A 22365-nucleotide genomic window follows, 5' to 3' on the forward strand; every position below is an offset into this window, starting at 1 on the left:
GTAGCATGTGCAAGGAATGGAGAAGCTTGCCTATGGGTTGCAGACAAAGATAGAGAATTTACAAAGCTAGGGAGGCACTTTACACAAGACGTCCGTGAACTGTGGTGATCAAAGAGGTTGAGGGTGTTCCTTGAAGTAGAGGAAGGGTTGTTTTGGGCGTAGCATGGAGTCTTCGAAATATCCAGAAACAGGAAAGGAAGTAAGGCTGAATATATGTAGGTCTGTGTGATTTGTTTAAGATTTAAAGTAATTCCATGTTTCAGAGTGGCATTTCCACCTTTAAAGCTATAAAATGTTAAATTAAACATAAAACGAGTAAAGATAAAAACTGGAAATCAAATGTCTTTACATAGGCATTTTTTTCGAAAAGACTTTATTTCTCAGTTTCAAATGTGTTATGGGATCAGGCACATTGAGAAAACTCAATTGTTTATTAATATTAATGAACATTACATGATAAAGGACTTTGAGGACAACCGTGAGGAGATATACAACCAAAGTTCAAGAAGGCCTGCAATCAAGGACATACACCCCAAAGTTCAAGATTACTACAACCAAGTTCCTGCCCCTGAAACTAAAATTCTTTTGCCCACCAAAAAAAGTAAAATACATGTTTCTAAAGCACTTGGATTCTGATTTCATATAAACATGATCAGATAAAAATTAGTCATGTTCGATGTGCTGTAAAAATTCAATCCCTCAAATGGCTGACAACTTTAGCGCCCACACTTCTGGAGTAACAGTGGTGCACATTTGCTGAAGGGTCAGCATGGACGGCAGCAGACTTAGGAATTACTACGTTTTAAGCCATTCGCATTTATTTCAACTTCACTACTCTGGGACCCGATCCTTTCAGCATTTTAGTAAGGTGGCTAACTGCCAAGTCATTCTGTGGAGGGTGACGTAATCTCCCTTTGGCGTGAGAGAAGCAGCAATATCAAGGGGATGTTGCAAAAGCAACCCGAAAATGTAGCCCAAAAATGCTCCTCATTAAGATAAATAAATTATTTGGGCTAAAGGGTAATGTTTTTAAGTAAGGAACACATTTCATGCATAGTTACTACGGAGACAAATTATAATATGGTTAGCACTGTGATTTAAAAAAATAAAAGGTGTTCCCACAATGAACCATTGAAGAATCCCCAAATCTCAGCAACTCGCGGCACTTCCTTTTTTATTCTTTAAATTTTCATTGATACAAATAGGAGATTGTTTTTAGAGAAAGTCCCTTCTACTGCTAGTTAAATGTTCTGTAACCCATCCACAAAGGCCATACATACATCATAATCTGTAGAACAACCTTCCAGATGGGTCAGTTGAAGATATGTTACAAAGTATAAAAAAGACGTTTTTAGTGAATAGGAATGAGCCGACAAGAACAATATTATTTATTCATTAAGCCTTTCTACCAAAAGGTCTATCTAGTCATCAATATATGACAATGAAACAATACTTTTCGTTAATATACATTTGAATGAAATGTTCAACGGGAAGCCATGAGCCTTCGGTTTATAGACTTGCTCCGCTGAGTCTGTGAGGCATGCCCTCCAATCCAGAACTCTCAACTGCTGAAAAAAAGTCCTTTGACTCAGGGGCTCACCTCCTTCTATTACCCAGAAAACCGTCTTTGCACGGAGCTGTTACAGACATGATGTGAAGAATTGTCCATTTAACACTGTGCTATTTTATGTTCCGGACTATTCTCCTACAGTGGTTCGTCTTCATCTCTCCCAGCGCTTGTTCTAGTTCCTGAATTAGGTGGAGCAACGTGGCAGGGTCTGTTTGTAATACTTGCGTGCATGGATCCCCATTCTGCTCGAGATGAAGCTTTAGAGTCACTGATGGTTTTATCTGCTGCCTCAAGCTTCTACTGGCAAGCTGCAAGGGGAACCAGAGCAGATATAAATATGAGCAGTCCAGTTCGAAGCAAACACAAAGGGTACTCCCATTTTGTAAAATGCAGGAAACACATTCATGAGAAGTGGTGAGTTTTTAATAAATTGATCGTTGTAGGTAAATTTCAAGTACAGTGAAAATGACAGACTACAATGCTACTATGTACCGTTATTAGCACACACCCAAGACTAGGGCCACTGGAATTATGTGGCAGGAGAGGGCCGAATTATGCGGCAGGGTTGAGTAAATGATGCGGCAAGGAAAGGCAATTATGCTGTATAATGCAGCCCTTATTCTAATAGTACTACTTCATTAATTCGTCATTTTTAAACTTGGTAACACTCTGTGGGCATTGGTTGCACCTCATAAGTACCAGTTTAACACCAAAATATAGCTTTAAGCAACAGAGAGGTTGATCAGTCCAGCTTTGCAAAGAACCTTCCACTGTGCAGCAGCATGTGTTGCTGGATTTTTATTAACTTTTGAACCATTTGAGCTAGAAACCAATTAATCAATCAACCAGGGTTTTGTAGAGCGCACTACTCACCCGTTGGGATCTCAAGGCGCTGAGGGGGTGGGGGTGGGGGTAGGTGTGTGTCTGGGGGGGGGGGGGGGGTTTAGCAGCTCCGTTGGGGTCATTCAAAGAGCCAGGTCTTGAGAAACACTTTTTTTAGTTTTGCAGATTATGCAGAAGATAATGGATTGTGTGGAATGCAGCAAATCTATAATAATGTGAAAATCGCCACAGTCTCATAATTCCAGTGGTCCTGCCCAAGACTTAAGTTTATAAATGCATTTTCGCTACTGTAGTGAATTCTGAGAACACAAAGTCATTAAGACAGCTTAGTGTACCTGGCACATACCTACCCAAAGGTCATAGGTTCAAATCCCAGCCAGGCACACCCACCCCATATCCATCTATAGTCGATAAAATAATAATGCTGGATTAAAAAAGAGTTCATATCTAAGCACCTAGAGACAAATCCGTTTTTTGTTGGAAACCACATAAATGACAACAATTAGAACTTTTGGCATTGTGTGTAATGTGCAGATACTTCTGTAATTTATTTACAAATACCAAAATCATGAAGTTGGAGTTTGAAGATTATGTTTCTATTCAAGTGAACTAGATAATACATCATCAGAGCGGTGTACAGCAGTTACAATAAACCTGTTTATTTTTGTTTTAATGTCGTTACAGTAATAAAGCACTAAATCATTTTTAGCACTTAAGTTGACCTTGGCTTCAGTACCAAGTAGAAAAAACACAAGCATAGCAGCTACATTAGTGTCATTAGGAATCATAAAAATGTGTGTGTTAAACTAGAGGCTTGAATTTAGGACAGGAAGTATGGGATTGATGCAAAAGCAGTGCAAACTGAATTAAATGGCCTCTTAGCACTTGCGGCTCGGTGTTTCTCCACAATATCAGGATTATAATGTGCCCTGATGAGTCTTTGATAAGGAGAGAATCATCAAAGCTAACCATCCCACCCTTGGTTTACGATGTTAAGGAAGCATCATACTTAGGACAGCTGGGTTACCCCAGTCTGCAGGTCACACAATGTTTGATATTAACTATCTAACAGTTGTAACAGAACCAGATTTGAAGGGGACCCATACCGAAGGGTGAACCCCATCAGAGACCGGTAACTAGCTCCTCTGTTAAACACTGTATAGTACTGTAGCTTTTATATAGTATTTCATAATATTGGCGAGGCCACAGAGTGGAATATGGCACATTAGTCTGCATGCGTTTACAACGCATGGCATTACAACACGGCCGTTACAACCGCATTGTTACATCGCATACCTTTACAACGTAAGTCAGAATAACGACTTGCTGTAGGGGGCGCTGGATGTTGGAATAGTGTAATTTACTATTCCGACTCCAGTCTGTGCAACAGTAGGGAAGGGGTTGGATTTTAAATCCAACACCTATTGCCCCCTAAGGCAAGTCGTTGTTCCAACTTGCGTTGTAATGGTATGCGATGTAGCAAAGCGGTCGTTGTAACGACCACGTTGTAATGGCATGCGTTGTCTCGCATGCGTGGTAAACGATGTTTACCCACAGAGTGCTATGATTAAAATCAGAATCTGATGCCCTTTTGGAAAATTTAGTTAGAAAGGTGTGGTGTGTAGTTTGTTCTATGAAGGAATGAGGTGCAAGAGGTTTAAAGATGTGTTGAAAAAAAAGTGTTCATAGTTGTGTAACAAGTCACTAACACTCCCTGATACTGTGACTGTGTCAGAATCGCATGTATATCGCGCATAATTGCTGGCTTCTATGGATACTGAGCCCAGACCTGTGGTTCTATGAAGGACAATCACATGTGGCATACCATTTTATACAAAGCCAGAACTTGTTTCAAAGCCCACTTTTGTGCATATCTGTCTCTGAAATCCTCAAGCAGGAAGGAAGAAAATGTGTTACTTCCTTTTCACAGTGTATCCCTTATAAAAACTGGAGGCCAGACATTCTCATTCAGGATATCATGGGCATCCAATAAATTTGACCAGAAAATGGCTTTAATAGTGTGCAATATATCACATTTTATCTGTACATCTATACTACAAGCTATCAGGGGAGTTTACAAGTCCAGCGGAATCTTTCCTTGAGAGTCTAGCGAACTCTGGTTAGTTCTGCTGCACTGTCCAGAAACGCTTCTGTCCATGTATCGTTCTGCATAAGTACTCACATTTTCTAAGGCATGCTTCTTTTATGTCAAACCAGCCACTTTCTTATTCTTGAAATGAGCTTTTCAATCAGAACCGCTCTCTTCTTGCTTTATGCTATCCTCAGCCTCACTGTTTTCTCAGTGTTCTGACTTGCATACTTGACCTTTCTATAATACTCAGTCAGCCATTCTTGAGCGTCTACTCTCCTCCCTCAAAGTATAACCATCCCCTCAAGACTTCTGTCGTGGAGATACAGTCCTTATTTTCTCTTTAGCTTTCTGCTTTTTCTCTTGGCTTCAAGAGTTTTTTCCTTTACTGTCCTCCTCTGTGTCAGTCTTTAGACTTAAGTTGTGGCTGTACAAGACCAGTACCAAAGGTATCTCAATCTATGAACATGTACACACCCAAAATCATTTTGGGAAGTTCATGTTTACACTTGTTTGAAGGAACTTCAGCCCGACACAGGCTGCCACCCCTCCTCGAATGTTACTAAGAACTATACAAAGTGTCAAAGTTACATATTCATTTCATACTATAATCAACTGCCGGAGAAGCTCCGTGTTCATTTTGGATCTGTTTAAGAACATCTAGTAATATCGTTGAAGAGAAGGTACCATTCATAGTGATGTATATACTAGCATATATTGTTCCCCATGTGGTACAAACTTTTATGGTTAGCACTATTTCCAAAGGGAGAAATATAATCTGTATTATATTTTTATCTTGGGGTGATCTATGAAGACTGATCACTTCCAATTGATTAGTTTTGCAAGCAATCCAAAATGGAATTTCCTCTCACTTAGTGGGGATCTTACCGGTAACTGCATTTCTAGTTTGTGGACTAATTCTAATTGCGGCTCCAACGTTAGTCCGAAATATTTGTAACAGGTACTGTCTGAGCACTTGTATTTGAGTTGCAGTCAAATTTTGTAAATGTGATTATGGTGTTTAACCTGTTAATACTGGCAATGTAGGTACTAGAAGACTTTATGGACCCATTCTAATGCACTCCACTACATGTGACAACTCTTCATTAAACCATAATGCATGTTCTTGATAGCTAGTATGATTTCCAGAAGGCTAATGGTATATAGTATGCAGGAATTGGTATAGATTATATGCATTAGAATGTAACTCTCGAAAAAAATATTTCAAAAGGATAAGCTAGATTTGCTCTCAGCACTAGAATTAGTTCACCCATTACGATAGAAAACTCTCACAGTCAAATGTTGAGTCAAGGGGTATTGTTTGTACAGTTCTCTTAGAAGTCTTGGTTTGCGGAGGCACACTAGAATTGCATGCATGAAACTAGGGGGCACATGCATCAAGGTATGATTTTACGAGTCCTTAATTGTGAATATTAAGGAATCGCAATTAAGGACTCGCAAAAGCCTATGCATGTAGGAATCGCTATAAAATAGCGATTCCAAAACAATCCTTAATTGCGTCAATCAATTTGTGAGTCGCAATTAAGGAATGGTTCCCCATTTATGCCTACGGGCCCGTAGGAATTAATGGGAGATTGCATGCGCAATTTGCGAGTACCAATAGGTACTTGCAAATTGCGCATGCAATTTCAAGGGTGCAAAGGTGTCAAAAGGACACCCTGAAGCACCCCTGAAATTGTGATGTGCACCCATCAGTGGCGGTTCCTGTGAATGGGCGGAAGGGCTGCGCCCCGTTTGTTTTCGGGCCCATTTCATTTGTGTTTGTTTTTGTTATGCCAAGAGTAAATAATAATATACTATTCACTCTTGGTATAATAAGAGAAAATGCCGAGCTCAGCATCAGCAGCAAGCCATCAACAAGCTCTGTTTGAAGGCTAGCGCAGGCGTACAAAGGTACCTGGCCAGCCTTCAGAGATGTCCGGGGCTGGAGAAATTCCATCCCTGGCCTTGGGGCCTTGCCACGCCTCAGTGCCTTCTATATGTGACGTACTTAGGCGTCACAGATAAAGTTAGCCATGGGCGCTGCAGGCTTAAGCCCCTGCAGTGCCTGTGGCTACACGTCAATCAGCTTGTCACTCCACCCTTTCCCAACTCGACATAGAGTTGGGAAAGTGTGGGGGGAACAAGCAGAGGGAAGCCTAGTACTTGCGACCTCCTGCGCAGGTGCGAAGTTTCAGTGTCCTCCAGCGTCGAAATCGGAAAAGAGTAGCTGTACTACAAACGGGACCTGAGAAGGAAATGAGGTGAGCTAAATGAAAACTTTTAAAATGTTATCTGCGTGTTGGTGAGAGTGGTTGTCTGTGGGTGAAAGTGTGCATCTGTGTTTGTATGTATGATCAGTGTGCGTGTGAGAGTGAAAGTTACAGTCTGCAGTGACAGTGAGGAGGCCCTGGTTCTAGAGCACGAGCACCAAGCAGAACATCTCTGGCCAACAAGCGTGCGCTGATTAATGTTCCCTAGAACTGATTCTGACATTCCTTATTAGAGCAATCACATTTCACAATTTAAGTAATTAAATCTTTCTCCAGCAACGGTGTTGTTTTGTCAAAGTGCACTGATTCCATGCACTGAGGTTTGTTTAAGTAGGGTTTTCAAGGGGGCGTGGCTTGCAGCCGATCGTAATGGCCGCGGCTTAGAGGAGCTCCGGAGAAGGTGCGAGTTCCCCCATTAATCCGGCACACAATCCGCCCACAAATCCTATCTCGAAGGCATACACAGGAATCGGAGCACACAAGGCACCCTCTGATCCTGATTCCAGCCGCAAACAACGTTCCCCGCGACTTCTGGGCCGAGGTGATGGTGGCGGCCTAGACGGGCGACTGAAGCCGGGGCCTCGCTTGATGTGGAGGCCCGATCGGGGCGTACGCAGCTCGGCAGAGCCGAGCCCGTCAACTTCGCCTGGAGGACGCATGCCAGGATCCGAACACGCGAGGCACTCCCCCAAACGATCCTGGTGCTGATCCCACACTGCACCCCCCAAGTCTCAGCGGTCGTGAGGGCGACGGCAGCCCAGACGTGCAGCTGAAGCCGGGGCCTCAATTGGTGAGGAGGCCCGACCAAACTGAGCGGCAATGAGGCGGTAAGGCCGGGAGTGTAAGATACCGCGCAGAGTAGGAGATCACTCTGGCCGGGCAACCCCAGCAAGCGGTGGTGTAGGGCCACAATTGCAGGACGGCATTGGGGGGCCCCGTGAAGGTCTAAAGTCTTGAAGAGCCACGGGTGACAAATAAGAGAGGCAGCAGCTGTAGGACTGCTAGGCACTATAACTTTCTTGCAAAATCGGGGGCAGGTAGGGGGCAGCAATACTCTTGTCCTGCGGGCCCAATCAAAGGCGCCTGCAGCTGCGGTGCACCCCGACGCTCACTCGCTGTGCAACGAGGAGACGATAGCCCCATAGACATTGGCCCGAGGGCTCACAGAAGATATCGAGGAAGGATATCGGAACTAGCAGTACCTGTGTCTCCCCACAATCGACCGGATTACACACGGCGCAACTGGCCTCCTTTTCTAAATACCCACCACGAACATACGGCACAGTGGGAAAGCCTACAGGCCGCACGTGGCAAAAAGACACCAGGGTCACGGAGGTTGAGAAGGTGACGACGTACCTCTCTAAAGACACTACCATCCTGCTAAAGAAGGTCAGTCAACTGGAAGCCGAGAACAAGCTCATGGCGGCCAAGCTCGGCGATCAGGAGGGGCACTCCCGGCGCAATAACGTAAGAATTACTGGTGTTCCGGAGAGCGAAGGTGGCCCAGCGATGGATCTCTACATTGAAGACCTCATAAAATCTAGGCTTCAACCCAGGGGTTCTCGTCCTTTTTCTCAGTGGAGAGAGCACACAGGGTACCCGGAGGCAGGCCTAAGCCCGGGTCCCCACCCCCAGGCCCATCCTGGCCCGCATCTTTAATTTCCGAGATCGAGACGCTATACTGCAAATGGCGCGGTTGGCCCCTCCACTACGTATACAGAATTCGGTGGTCTCATTCTTTCCAGATTACACGGCGGCAGTTACAAAGAGACGACGAAGCTTCCTCGAGGTAAAAAAGGAACTCAGAAGCAGGGAGCTACCTACGTGTGGTGGCAGATGGGAAAACGTGGTTTTTTGACACACCGGAGGAGGCCCAGGAGTGGCTTGAGGGCTGGAGATGCGTGGGAGGTTCACACCAGAGAGACATATTTTGACAGCGGCTCGGAGAAGAAGACGACGCTCAGGACCACAGACGCGAAGGCGAGGAAGGAGCTCCCTCACAGATAGAGGCGGGAGTGTGAAACTTAGGCGGCATCACATGGTTAGGTCTGGCCTCGACACGAAGGCATGCGTGCAGCAGATGCCGCGATGAGGAATATTTACTCGGAGGGAGTCGGATGACCCGGCCCACCAAGTCATCTGAAACACCAACCTAAAGCAGCACAACATGACTCTAGAACTGCTCTGACAAGCCAAAATGTGTAGTTTAATGTTTGTCTTCGAGTAGGGGAATGACCAAGGCGCCTCCCGGACTTCCTCTCCTCCCACGCAAGTACTGTTTAATGGGAATGAAGCACTCTGCACTGTTGGGGTGGCGGGTAGTTTGGGATCAGTCTGGCAGGGGAGCAGGGAGGGGGGTAGTGGGGGGGTTTGTTTTTTGTTCATGGTTGTCCTTTTTTCTATACACATACGAGCTCAAGTACAACAGATAGAGTTAATCACACGACGGTTGCTCCACACGCTTGGTATTCCACTGGTTGAAGCCCACGGTCGTGCAGGGACCACACAATTCCCTAGACTATGACATCTGAGACCACAAGCTTACGATTAGATAACGCACATGCGCAGGGCTCGCCCTTGACCACGATATCCTGGAATGTAAATGGGCTCGGAAAAAAGATAAAACGGGGTCTAGTATTACAGTATCTTAAGAGACATGGCCCGTCAGTATGCCTTATACAAGAAACCCACTTGGTGGGCACAGCTGGTAAAGCTCTGGACAGATGGGGGTTTAAGATGGTGGCCCATTCTGAATTTACATCTGGTTCTCGAAGGGTCGGGATCCTGATCAGAAAGAGCTGCCCTGTGATAGTGACTGGGTCATGGACGGACGACCTGTGGCGCTTTGCAGCGGCCTCCTGTCAGTGGGAGGGGAAGGTGTATAATCTTGTCTCAGTGTACATACCTCCGGCACTTCACACACTCGCTTTCCCAGCCCTAGGGAAATTCCTGCTAGATCTGCCCCCCGCGGAACTTGTAATAGGGGGCGATTTCAATGCCACAATGGATGATGCAAGAGACAGACACCCACCGAGGGGGCGGGAAGCGTGCACATCGACCTTGCGGGATTTCGCGGAGGCAATGGGTTTGTTGGATGTTTGGCGCATGCGAAACCCAACTGAACATCAGTATACGCACCACTCAGGCGTGCATAATAGTCTTTCCCGGATAGACCTATTCCTCACAACGCCGATGGGTTTTGAAGCCATACAAGACATTACACACCTCCCTAGAGTCATCTCAGACCACTCCCCTATACTATTATCATACACTCCACACCTCACTGGTCGGAGACGTATTTTCCCCATTCACCCCGGGTACTTCAAGGTGCCAACCATACATAAGGCCATGCATAAGACCACGAACCAATACTTTCAGGACAACATGCACTTAGTGACCTCCCCAATCGTGCTCTGGGAGACATATAAGACGGTCATGCGGGGCCAGGCCATCTCTGTGATCTCTGCCCACAAACATGACATAACTCAACAGGTATTGACACTCGAGTAGGTGGTGGACCAGGCAGAGGGCGCGCACGCCACCGATCCCAACGACGACACAACCCACGCTGTTAATCTCGCTAAACAAGCCTACAGGGATCATGTATGGGAGGAAACCAGGGTACGCATCACGAAGACGCAGCACAGGATATATGAAGTGGGGGAGAAAGCTGGCAAATTGTTGGCGTGGTTAGATAAAAAGGAAAGAGCCAGCCAGTGGGTAGCACAACTTCAAATAGCCGACGGGGAGACGATAACAGACCCTGATGACATCCTTAAGGCGTTTGCACGCCATTACGAAACGGTTTATACGCCTGTGAACACGACAACGGTTGAGGAAAACTTAGATTTTCTACAACATGTACTTCTCCCCAAACTAACACCGCAGGATGTACAATCTCTAGAAGCGGACCTCATCAAAGAGGAAATCGCTGCAGCTATTAAGGGACTACAGTCGGGAAAAGCACTGGGGCCCAACAGTGTCCCAGTAGAACTGTTTAAAAGGGAGGCGGGCACTCTTGTGCCACACTTGCTGAAAATGTACCAGGCCAGCCTAGCAACGGATTTGCTCCCTCATGATCAAAGGGTGGCGACACTTATCACAATACTTAAGCCCGTCAAACCTCCCCAGGAGTGCAACTCCTATCGACCAATTTCACTCCTTAACGCGGAGGCGAAAATACTAGCTAAGGCACTAGCGGCCAGGCTACAGCCTCATCTTTCGGCACTCATACACCCAGACCAATCTGGCTTTATGCCGGGCAGAAACACCGCAATAAACCTGCGACGGCTACATGGTGTTCTGGCTCGAGGGCCGTATATCCAAGAGGAGGCGGTGATTCTCTCACTAGATGCCAGTATGGTCTTTGACCGGGTGGAGTGGCCTTTCCTGTGTGTGGTGCTACAACGTTTTGGCTTTGGACCCAAATTTTGCACCTGGATACAGCAGCTGTACGCACGGCCACTGGCGCAGGTGGTGGTAAACGGGCGCTTGTCGGAGGACTTTCCGTTGGGGCAAGGAACTAGACAGGGCTGCCCCCTCTCCCCGCTGCAGTTCGCCCTGGTATTGGAGCCGCTGACAGCATGGATACGAAGAGATCCAATGATTCAGGGAATGCGGTGGGCGGAGGGATGGGAGGACCGTATCTCCCTTTATGCCGACTTATTATACTTGACACACCCCAGACGGTCCCTCAATTGCTTACACAACATTTGTGCATCCAACAGTAGGGTCTCCGGCTACACCATCAACTGGGCCAAATCGGTGCTATATATACACTTAAGGGCCCTCCAACGCACCTGCCCCGTGGAGCTGTGATACCGATAACACAGACCGGCTTCAAATACCTAGGTATAAATATCACGCCCCACCAAGAGCAATTTATTGAGCGTAATCTGCTCCCACCGCTGCGAAGGCTGAAAAATGATGTAAAAAGTTGGCAATCGCTCCCACTGACATTGCTGGGGAGGGCTGCATTGTTCAAAATGATCGCTCTCCCTAGGTTCTTATATGCACTACAAAATACGCCCACACCTGTTCCCAACTCATATTTTAAAGCCATCGAGACGGAGGTGGGCCATCTCAAGTGGGAGGGAAAACCTCACCGAATAGCTATGAGTAAATTTACTCGTAGCTGGTATGACGGCGGTATCGCCCTGAACAACATACAGCTATACTATTGGGCATCCCAGCTCATCGTGATTAATCAGTGGCTGTACGCCCCTCAGGACGAACCCGCCGTGCGCATGGACAGGCTCACTTTGGAGATGAATGGTCCCCTGGTGCCTTATATGATATGCAAAAGAGAAACACACTAATAGGACCCACGGCCCACACTGTGCAAGTATGGTACACGGCGCAGCGAGCACTCGGATGGGAGTGGGTGATAACCCAGCACACACCACTGTGGACTCCCCAAGGTTCGGCACACTGCGCATGAGCAAAGGTTTTACAAGGTGGGACCTTATAGGCATTTCTAAAGTTGGCGACCTATGGAAAAAAGGCAAGGTGGTTCCATTTGCACAGCTTCAGGCAATGTATCAGATGGCAGGAAGGGTAGCAATTTCGCTATACTCAAATTAGACACGCCCGTACGAAGGCCATACCCCCGGGAACCGACCTGCCAGAGTCCTCTCCGCTCGAGGACCGTTTGCTAACGGACTCACTATCCAAAAAGGCAATTTCATTAACATATCGAAAGCTCATAAATAACCAGAGGGATCCCACACAAGGAGGAGAGATGGCAGGCAGAGGTGGGGAGTTGGACGAACAGGAGTGGCAGGAGGCACTAGCGTCCCCACGGGATGTAGCGACCCCTTCTAGATTAAAACTTGTGCAACTTAAAATACTACACAGATCGAACAACACACGGTTGATACTACGCAAAAAAGGAAGGGCAGACACGCCACTTTGCCTGAGGGGTTGCGGGCTCACTGGTTCCTTCTACCACACGATATGGGACTGTCCCCGCATTACACCATACTGGAGGGCGGTTATGACAACGATCACCCAGGTGTGTGGGTTTGAGGTCCCCCTTGCACCTCGGCAGTGTTTGCTTAATGTGTGGGAGCCCACAGATCTAAACCATGCAGCACAGGACTGGGCTACACTCCGCATTACCCTAGCCAAAAGGAACATTGCAAGACACTGGGGAGCCCAAACAACACCCTCCCACCAGCAGTGGTGTCGTGATCTTGATAGCGCCATGGTGACAGAAAAGGCAGTTTTTATTAATAGGGGATGCCCCCGAAATTGGACACGAGTGTGGGGGAAATGGAAAATTTTTTGGGGAAAAAGTTCAGAAGAAGAGCCCGGATGGCTCAGTACAAATAGCATCATGTTTCCTGCTGGGGCTCAGTCTGAGTCATCAGGAGTGGTTTTAATTGGGTAACGGTGCACCAAAAATTGCCTTTGAAAGGAGTATTTTTCAAGTAAATCGGACATGAGGTTTTCTATTGACATTTTAAAGTAGGTTCTAGTTTTTTACCAAGAGGTGAGCATGCAGATTTGAGGGTTCTTCCGAATAGGTACGTTTGTTGGGATTGCTTTGTGGAACCTAGCCCTCAGGGTCAGGCTGTTTCCCATACAGGGGCATTCAGATAGAGGTCAGGTATTTGGCCTGTGAGATATATTACCTTCAGGCCTAATTTTCAGTAAAGTGGAATATTTGCTCCAGAGAGATACATGTTGAAGCCGAAAACTCAAGCAGTGCGAAATACCTATTCAACAGCCCAAGTAGGATGCTGTATCATGTCTGTTCTTGAGACCTTCCTAAGTCACTTGCATGTTTCATGAAGCTTTGCATTGTGCAGTGAGTGATGCGATATGCCTGCATTTGAACAGTCAACAAGTTTGAATGGCGGTCACAGTAGTACTTTCTGCACAGCTTTTGCAGTCTTGAATTTGGTCTGAGATAACTACTTTCATAGAATGTACCTAACACCTGCACGCCCGAAAACCATTTACCCTCAAATGCCACCGGTATGACCAAGATGTGGCCAGGCAGGGGCTGATTTACTTTGTTAGAGAGCATTTTTGCCTGTTGCACACAGTTGCATGGTTGAGGTGGTGAGTCCTGGTTGGAGAAGGCAGTAAAGTGTCCCAGAGAGTTGTGGCCTCTGTCAAATCATCTGTACATTTTACCTGTGTGGTATCGTTGATTAGAAATCTATATGGTGTAAAGGGTTAATAATCAGATAATGCACATTGAACTCCCAAATGTAACTACTTGCAGTTGTTGGATGTGGGTCTGCAGGGTAGGAGAACTTTGTATCATTGACTGACAGCTAGCCATCAACTGAGCATATTTAGGGGAGAGATAGTACAGTCCAGCAATCAGAAGCAAGTATTGTTTTTGTGAGAGAACAGAGAACAATGAGTTGCGTTACGCGAAAAATATATAGGACCAGTCAGCCATGGCGCACTCAGCACCTGATTAATGAACCCATCATCTAACTCACTAACGAGTAGAAGTCTTGAATCCTATTTTGATAGTAAGTAGAGCAAAGGCAAGTACACTCTCTGGTGAGTGCACCCATCAGAGGAAGGGTCCATTATTGGAAAGAATATAGTTCAATCTGAGTGAGATTCAGGGTGCTCTACATATTCCTCAGTCACAGGTGGCACTTTGCCAGTCGTTTGTTCGAATTGTTCTAAAGAGGGTACTGCTATTATTTCCCATATTTTTCTCAGGAAAAGAAACAACTATTTTATTTTTGTTACAGGTAAGTGAGATTGAAACAAGTTCACAATCTTTTCTCCACCTTAGTGCTTAGAGCCTATTTAAAATATATACAAATGTTTTTGGTCTCCAAATTACTTCTTCAATAAGTCCTGTGTCATTACTATATTTTTGGCTTCCATATACGGTATTTCTATTGACATTTGAGACCAAAATGTACAGGTTGCCTTCTATGTGTATTGTACTGTATTGAAATCTGGCGCGAACTCCTATGAAATTTAAAATTATGTAATCTTTTGTAGTTTACCTTACCAGTGACTGCCACATTTTAAATTGTCTTATTGCCCTTGACCGTGATGTGGAATGAGGTTTTGTAGCTTAAAATCAAGATTGTGCGATTATGGTATATGATGCTTGTTAATTAGCGAATAATGCAAATCCTGTATTAAGCAAAAGATCCACTATTGATTGAAATTTGAAAACAGATTATTGAACTTTACAAACATGGAACGATTGTATTGCCATTGTTTATCCGAGTAAAGGGGAAGCTACATGATGTTGGAGCATACATAAACTTAATAACTGGTTAAACATAGTGTGCTGGATAACCTCTTCTCGTCAAACTGTACGGCCTGCCCACAAGGCAGCATGAATTGGGGTTCAATGAAGCACACATTTTATGTACTGTTTACTGTCAAATAGTATGCTAAAGAAAAAAAGATGACATCATTCCAGAGACACCCGTAGCGTCTTCTGCTGCCTTCTGATTCCTGTCCTAATTGCCTCTCACCGTTGGTTGCCAGCTTGCTACTTGCCTGCAGCTTTATGAAGATGGCCGTTCAGCCTTTTCCTATTTTCTAGCTTTTTTCTGTGTGGTTTGAGTCCTTGCACGTTGCACAACTAGAGTTTGTAGAACTTGTCTAGGAGTCTCTATTTAGCTGTGAAGTGTTGCGGGCTGCTCACTGTGCACTTGTACCACTGCTCCTGTTGATGCGGCAGGGCCTCTTCTCAGGGTGGCCATTACCCACCAAGGCAGCTGTTCTGAAGTAGGCATGTTGAGGGGGCACCATTCACAAAACCGAGAGATGCCGCAGCAGGGAACTGCACAGGTAGTTAAACCATGGCATTGAACCCTGGGGCATGGCAAATGGCCCACCTCCCCCCTGCTCTCCCCTCCTCTGTCTCTCACCACTTCCGGCTCCAAAGTCACAAATCAGCCTATCGCATGCCTGGGAAGTAATGTCCGTGTGCGTGCTTTGCCAAAAACACACCTCATGCAACTACACATCAAGAAATTGTCACTTTTGTAGTTTGCTGGGAAAGCACGGCCTCCAGTTCTGGTTATTTATCATCTGTCCTACAGCTCTTGATATTTACCCTCTGTCCTCTGGCTCTGGTTATTTAACCACCATCCCCTGGCTGTGGTTATTTAACCTCTTTCCTCTGATTATTTAACCTCCGACCTCTGGTTATTTAACCTTTTTCCTGTGACTGTGGTCATTTAGCCTCTTTTCTCTGACTCTTTCTCAAATGTGCTTGAAAATGCACCATTTGCCCACTCTTTTTTCAAATTTTCTCGGGGGGAGAACCCCCCCCCCCTCCCCGAACCCTCCAGAGGTGGTTCGGCCTCCCTCGCTCGCCACAGTGCAGTACAACAATTGTTGTACGCCTCACCACTTTCAAATGTCACCACCCGCCACTGGCACCCATGTTGTGCACACACATGCCCTAAGGGCATGTGTGTGCGCAACATGAAACTTTGAAAAATGCACTTTAGTGCATTTTTCAAAGTTTTTGAAAAATTACCGACCAGTTTAATTGCTCGGTAATTTGCGGCCCCAAATAGCGAAATCACTATTTTAAAGTGGTTCTTGCATTGCATTTAAGGAATTGCAAATTGCGATTCCTTAAATGCAATCACAATTTGAGAAATCGCAATTAATTGCGAATTCTTAACTTAAATTGCGAGTGCCTTGAACCTTGATGCATCGCAAAAGCCCTTTTTGCGGGTGCAAACGGCAGATTTTTGTGAATCGTACCGTTTGCACTCGCAAAAATGGTTGATGCATGTGCCTGTATATCCCTTCTCCTTCAGGGTCTGTATATATAGAGTTATAACCACAGAACAGAGTAGCAAGCCCATCCATATGAAAGACAGAGAAAAAGGCACAGAAATGAAAGATCAATATTCAAAAATATGCTGAGCACTCTTGGGCATCTTCCTTGGAATCTTAATCAATATAATAATAATGTCTTGTAAAGGTTAGCATGGACCTCCAATTGGCAACTATACACATTTCAGGAATGGATACGTTCCTTAGTAATGAGGTAGTAGTCAACTTATCCCTTATAGAAAGGGCTCTGGGGTTACCAACTAAGGTTTTGTTAGCATTACAATAAAATACACTAAACAATCCTTCTATAAATAGGAGATTTCTTAGTGGCTAAAACAGTATGAACTGGCCCGTAATTTACTAAAAAAGGATTAGGCGGTCTTACATCCTTAGTCTAATCAAGGTTGAAGTTTAAAACCATCTTAATGTACAGCTAATATAAAAGATCTCTCTGTTGAAATAGAGGGATTTTGTAAGCAACGTTGCTAGGTTAATAGACTGATTGACATGAAAGGCAGACATTAACTTTTGGAGGAAGTTTAGAAGAATTCTCAAACATTTTAATTCTGTAGAAACAGTATGTAATTCAATATGTCAAAGTTACTGAATGTCACTAACCTCATGAGTAAAAGTGATGGGTACAAATATGGATGCTTTACAAGATAAATGTTGCAAGGAAGTCTAAGGGATTGGTTCAAAAGAAGAGCATAATAATTTCAAGAGCTCTATATTAAGTGGCAATTAAGATAAAGGTCTCCTTTCTAAGAGCAAATCCTTTATCACAAGGATTCTGAAAAGAGGTTTATGAAGGATTTATTTCTGTAAGACTTAATGGCTGCAAGATGAACTTTTATCAAGCAAAACTGCAACCCCTCCTTGAGCAAACATAAAAGATAAGGAAGTATTGCACCCACCAGGTATCTGGTTGGGTCAATACTCTTCTGAATGTACCAGAGGCCGAATCTCTTCCATTTGAAAGTGTAGGATGTCCTGGTTAGTTAACGCATATCACCCTTGAAGAGTACACACATTCTTTTGGAAGACATAATTGTCCATAGTGCAAGAGGTCTGGAACCAGGCTGTCAAGCTCAACAATGGGAGTTTGGGATACATAATCTGACCTCCAAAACCTTTAACAGGAGATCCAGTACTCACAGCAGGCTCTTGTGTAGGCACTTCGAGAGGTGAAGAAGGTCCTTAAACCACCAATAACATGGCCATACTGGAGCGATTAGAATCACCCAAGCAAAGTCTTTTATCAATTATATGACTCATGGACAAAATGAGTAAACAAACTTTCTCAATCAGCTTTTGAAAAGAGCATTCACCAATATGCCAGGTTGGTTAAACCTAGAGGTGTACTTCTGGCTTTTTATCTGGGCTAGTTGCCATTTACAGAAGACGTCATGCAGCACTTGTTGTGTAGTACCTAGTTATGATTATTCCTGCTGAGGAAATTGGTCTCTAAGCTTTGAGGACATGGGCGATGGACTATGGAGATCTGTGGCAACAAGCCAGTTCAAGATATGAAAGATTTGAGAGGCAAGGAGAAATCGTATTGCTGCTTTTGAGAATTAATTAATCCGGTAGCCTGAGGAGTGACATCACTGGTCCTCCATACACTCTTGTAATGGTCTCATCCAGGGCTGTACACAAGTATTGAGAAGTTGCACGATCCATCAACATGAGCAGGGAAGAGAACTAATGTCGGATGAAATCTTTTAGGAGATTGCAGCATTTTAATTGGACAGAAAAAAATCTCTCTGAGGGATACATTTTTTATCTTTGTGTATCTTGGAGCTCTCTCAAATAATGGACTGGACGGAAACCGGTGTGGATTTGTGTCTGATTTATTGTTAGACCCAAACATTTAAGAATGGACACAGTAGTTCAGAAGTGCTACTGAATCCCTTGAGACATGAGTGCCTAAATAAGTCAGCTGTCCAGGTAAGTTTAAACAGAAATATTTTTCTATCTGAGGTGCGGAGCTACCAGCGCCATACATTTCGAAAAAAGTTATTGGCTCAGACTTGAGTACAAATGGAAAGACTTTATATTGGAATGATGGGTCACCACCACAAACGTCGGGAATCTGCAAAGGTACTTTGGAATGGAATTTTAAAGTATGCATCTACAGCTCTATTGCGCATATCCAATCCTCTTTTCATAATTGAGGGTAGATCTGATGGAGGGCCAACATTCAAAATATTTTCTTTCTGATATTTCTTTGTCATTTTGAAATAAAAAAAACGCCAGCCTGAATGATTGTGTTGGACCCTTCTTTAGAACTAGAAAACATACGTAACATATTCATATTCTGTACAGCTTCCCCCTGTAACAGCATGGTTACATTTTGCTGCAGTAAATCCTTTTGGAATTCATAAGACAGCTTTAGAGCAATGGCTGGAGAAGAAGATCTGTACAGCAGAGCAAAGCCATTCTGCACAATGTCACATCTATGACTGTATTGTGTAAGTATTGGTTTGTTGAAGTTTTTTTTATGGCTTGTGCGAATTTTCCTGTACTTTATAATAAATGATACATTGAGCCTGAATATATGATTCTTTGGGTTAATATGGAAAATACATTGTCATATGCGACTCGCTACTTTGTTTCTGAAATATAAGATTTGATGCGGACACATCAGTATGAACTACCTTGTTGACAGTCTGATCTACACAAGACAATGGTATTAGAATTAAAACGCTATTGAGTGTGATTTCATTCCTGACCAAATTAAACTAAAATACAAGTTCACTGATTAGAAAGCAGCTGGAATGGATGACAGGATACAGGTTTCGATTTTCTTGCTAGGACTATCTGTACAATGATCATTACTAGTATCATGCTTTATATAGCTGGTGATGCTGTTCAAAAATAGGATTGCAACTTTAGTCGGTTGCTGCCAAACACTAGATAATTACAGACAATACCTGAACATCTAGCCTCCATTCCATGTTGTGGTAATGTGGAAGATCCGGGGCCAATTCATTAAGAATGGTTCTGATCTCTTTTCTGTTATCAAGGTAAAGCTGAAGAAGCAATTTGTTCAGTTCTTCGGAGAATCCCAATACAAGCACAGAGTCTTGAAAATCTATTTCTGAAATCTAGGAGTAATAAAAAAAAAAAAAAGACTCAGTACAGTATGTAATATTTTTCGAAGTGCTGTTCATATACAATAAGGACCAAAAACAACGAGGGTAGAGGCTATTTGAAGCCGCACCCAACAAATGAATAATGGGTCGTAGTATCGAAAACAGTGCACGAAACCAAGGAACACTCCCCTCTATATTCCTCACAGTAGGAACTAGTCCTACGACAATATTCAATTCAAGAAGGTTCAGCACTATAGAATGTGATAAACCTATGTCATATTAACATTCAGAAAAACAGTTAATACACAAGGAAACAGACTTCTTCTGGGCTTCACAGTTTAGCATGAATGTCAGTAGATGGTCATACAATTCTATAATTTAAAATTCCAATGTTCGGAACGCTTCCATAAAACTCAGAGACTCTCCGACAATCCCTGTGAGAGACGAAAAGCGTTGGCTATGATCATTTGCTCGTGGAACCCAAAAATAAATCTTTGTAAGAAAAATAAAGAGACATCATGTCAAGAAACATACATCTTGGATCCGGCTGTTTCCTTGTGTATTAACTGTTTTTCTGAATGTTAACATGACATATGTTTATCACATTCTATAGTGCTGAACCTTCTTGAATTGAATGCTGTTCATATACAGTCTGTACTCTCTCACTAGACATTCATGTTTCTAAAAATAAATAAATGCTAAATCTCTCAGAGAATTCAGACTAAAAAGTTCCAATATTTCGCTCACACACACATCTATTTGTGATGACTTTTTATAGTTTGTGTGCAAAAACATTAATTCTGAGAGTTTATGACTACTTTTATTGGCAAAAGCCTACCTTTTGTTGGCCAGCACAACAATATCCTTATTGACGACTAAAACAGGTAGGGTTCTCTACAAAAGAGTGGTTGTTTATCACATAATTCAACAGGGTTCTATTCAGATTATTTCCTTCAAATAAAAGCGAATATACACAAATACGCCTCAAAAATAAATTTTAGCTGTACATAGTAGGAAAACAAAGATAACTGTGAATGCACCATCAAACACCAGAGACTTCTACTAATGTCTTAGGCTTTGACCTGAAAAACTACTTTGGATAATTTGGCTTCTTTGATTTCCTCTGGCCAATTAACCCTCCAAATGCTTTTATATGATATATTTTCATTTATTTTTGTAAACGAAAATAAAATCCAGTGCATCAGGATACAATAACATGCGTTTCAAAATCAACAATAAGTAAAATGATCTCTGCAGCATATTTGACACTGGTCCCAAATCTCCCCACAGTCTTCTTAAACAGATTTCTCTCTTCATATTATGTCCTCTAACTAAAAGAAATAGTACGTTTTCTTATGTTCCCAGACTTTTTGTAAATTTCTTAGGGCAACTCCTACCCTTGTAAATTACTTTTTCTGCGAATATTCATTAGTCCATACCGCTCTGGGGACAATCCTGTGCAATGCTTTATCTTAGTGGTTCTCAAAGTGTGGCCTGGCACACCTTACCTCGCGGCCCACAGAACTTGCTCTGGAACCCCCACCCCTCCTGGTAAGTAGAATAGCCACCCGTCCGCAATTTACACAAACTGTCCGTTCTCCATGTTGGAGGTTTCAACAGATAACATTTGTCCCTAAATTTAGCCTTTGCGCTAGGACAAATGTTAATTCTTACAGTTGAGATGGCTCAGCTGAAGGGAAAGTTAGGGAGTCTCCTGTACGGTGATCCCTAGAGAGGGATAGAGAGCTAAACAAGAAGCTACCCTCCATGCCATAGTGCCGCTCCTGAAAGAAACGTAGATCTGTGCAATTAAAATGCTTATGTAAAGGCTGCTTTTGAGGCAGTATGGGGAGATTTATTGTTTTTGAGAGGTATTACAAGGGTATTCCAAGCGGAGCTGTGGACAATTATAAAACAGCTGGCACTAGGTACCATCTGCATGTTACTAAAATGTACACCTTGGAAACACTTTATTGTCTATGATCTAAATTTATTTCCATATTTAGTGGTAGCCTACCTCATGCTGTGTGTAATGCAAATTTTAAATAATGACTCACTCATTCACAGTGCTTTCTGCGACAGGCATGGACTTCCTGGCACTAAAAATACATGTCACTATTCTGTGCTGTACCAAACAGGACTCAATTCTATTTATATATACACATACATACATTTGCAGTGATCACATGAACTAACATAAGTTTTTTTTTAACATAAAATAGTGCTTTTCCCACTGAATAGTTTAACTTGCATTTATTTTCCATTCTAGGTCAGCACTAGGTTATATGCAGTTATTTGATGGTGAAAGATAAACAAAATAGTTACATAAGGTGTTGTTCTTTGTAGCCATGCCTTAGATTTCACCTCCACACTCACTGAACCCCTCCCCAATCTACTCAGGATGACCGTATCCATATATTTGTTTTAATACACTTTGATCACTGTGCTGAATACCTAGTTAAAGTCTGAGAAAGCCAGCAATATTAGGATATGGTATTCTGCAGGCCCTCGCCATCACTGTATACCTTTGTTTTAAATATTGTGTCAAAATAACCTGTGATCTATATATACCCAACACTGTGTACTATTCATCTCACAGAATTGTACAAAAACACCATCCTCTAGTGAGAAAGAGAGATTGAAAACAATTAATTCATCTAGCCAGTGGCGTAATTGCGCTAAGTGTGACCAGAAAACCTG

At 43.5% G+C, this 22365-nt stretch overlaps 1 protein-coding gene across 1 annotated transcript in view; it reads right to left on the reverse strand.

Moving 5' to 3' along the window:
• Positions 1 to 412: 412 nt before the first annotated feature.
• Positions 413 to 22365, reverse strand: part of COMMD2 (COMM domain containing 2) — a 62324-nt gene continuing 40371 nt past the window's right edge. Inside the window, exons 4-5 of the mRNA XM_085635091.1 lie at positions 19504 to 19677; positions 413 to 1878 (exon numbers count right to left, since the gene is read on the reverse strand). Of these exons, the coding sequence (XP_085491217.1) occupies positions 1681 to 1878; positions 19504 to 19677 (372 nt within the window). The 3' untranslated portion in view covers positions 413 to 1680. The remainder of the gene's footprint in view (positions 1879 to 19503; positions 19678 to 22365) is intronic.

Source organism: Triturus cristatus, chromosome 11 (genome assembly GCF_964204655.1).
Source record: "Triturus cristatus chromosome 11, aTriCri1.1, whole genome shotgun sequence".
NCBI lineage: Eukaryota > Metazoa > Chordata > Amphibia > Caudata > Salamandridae > Triturus > Triturus cristatus.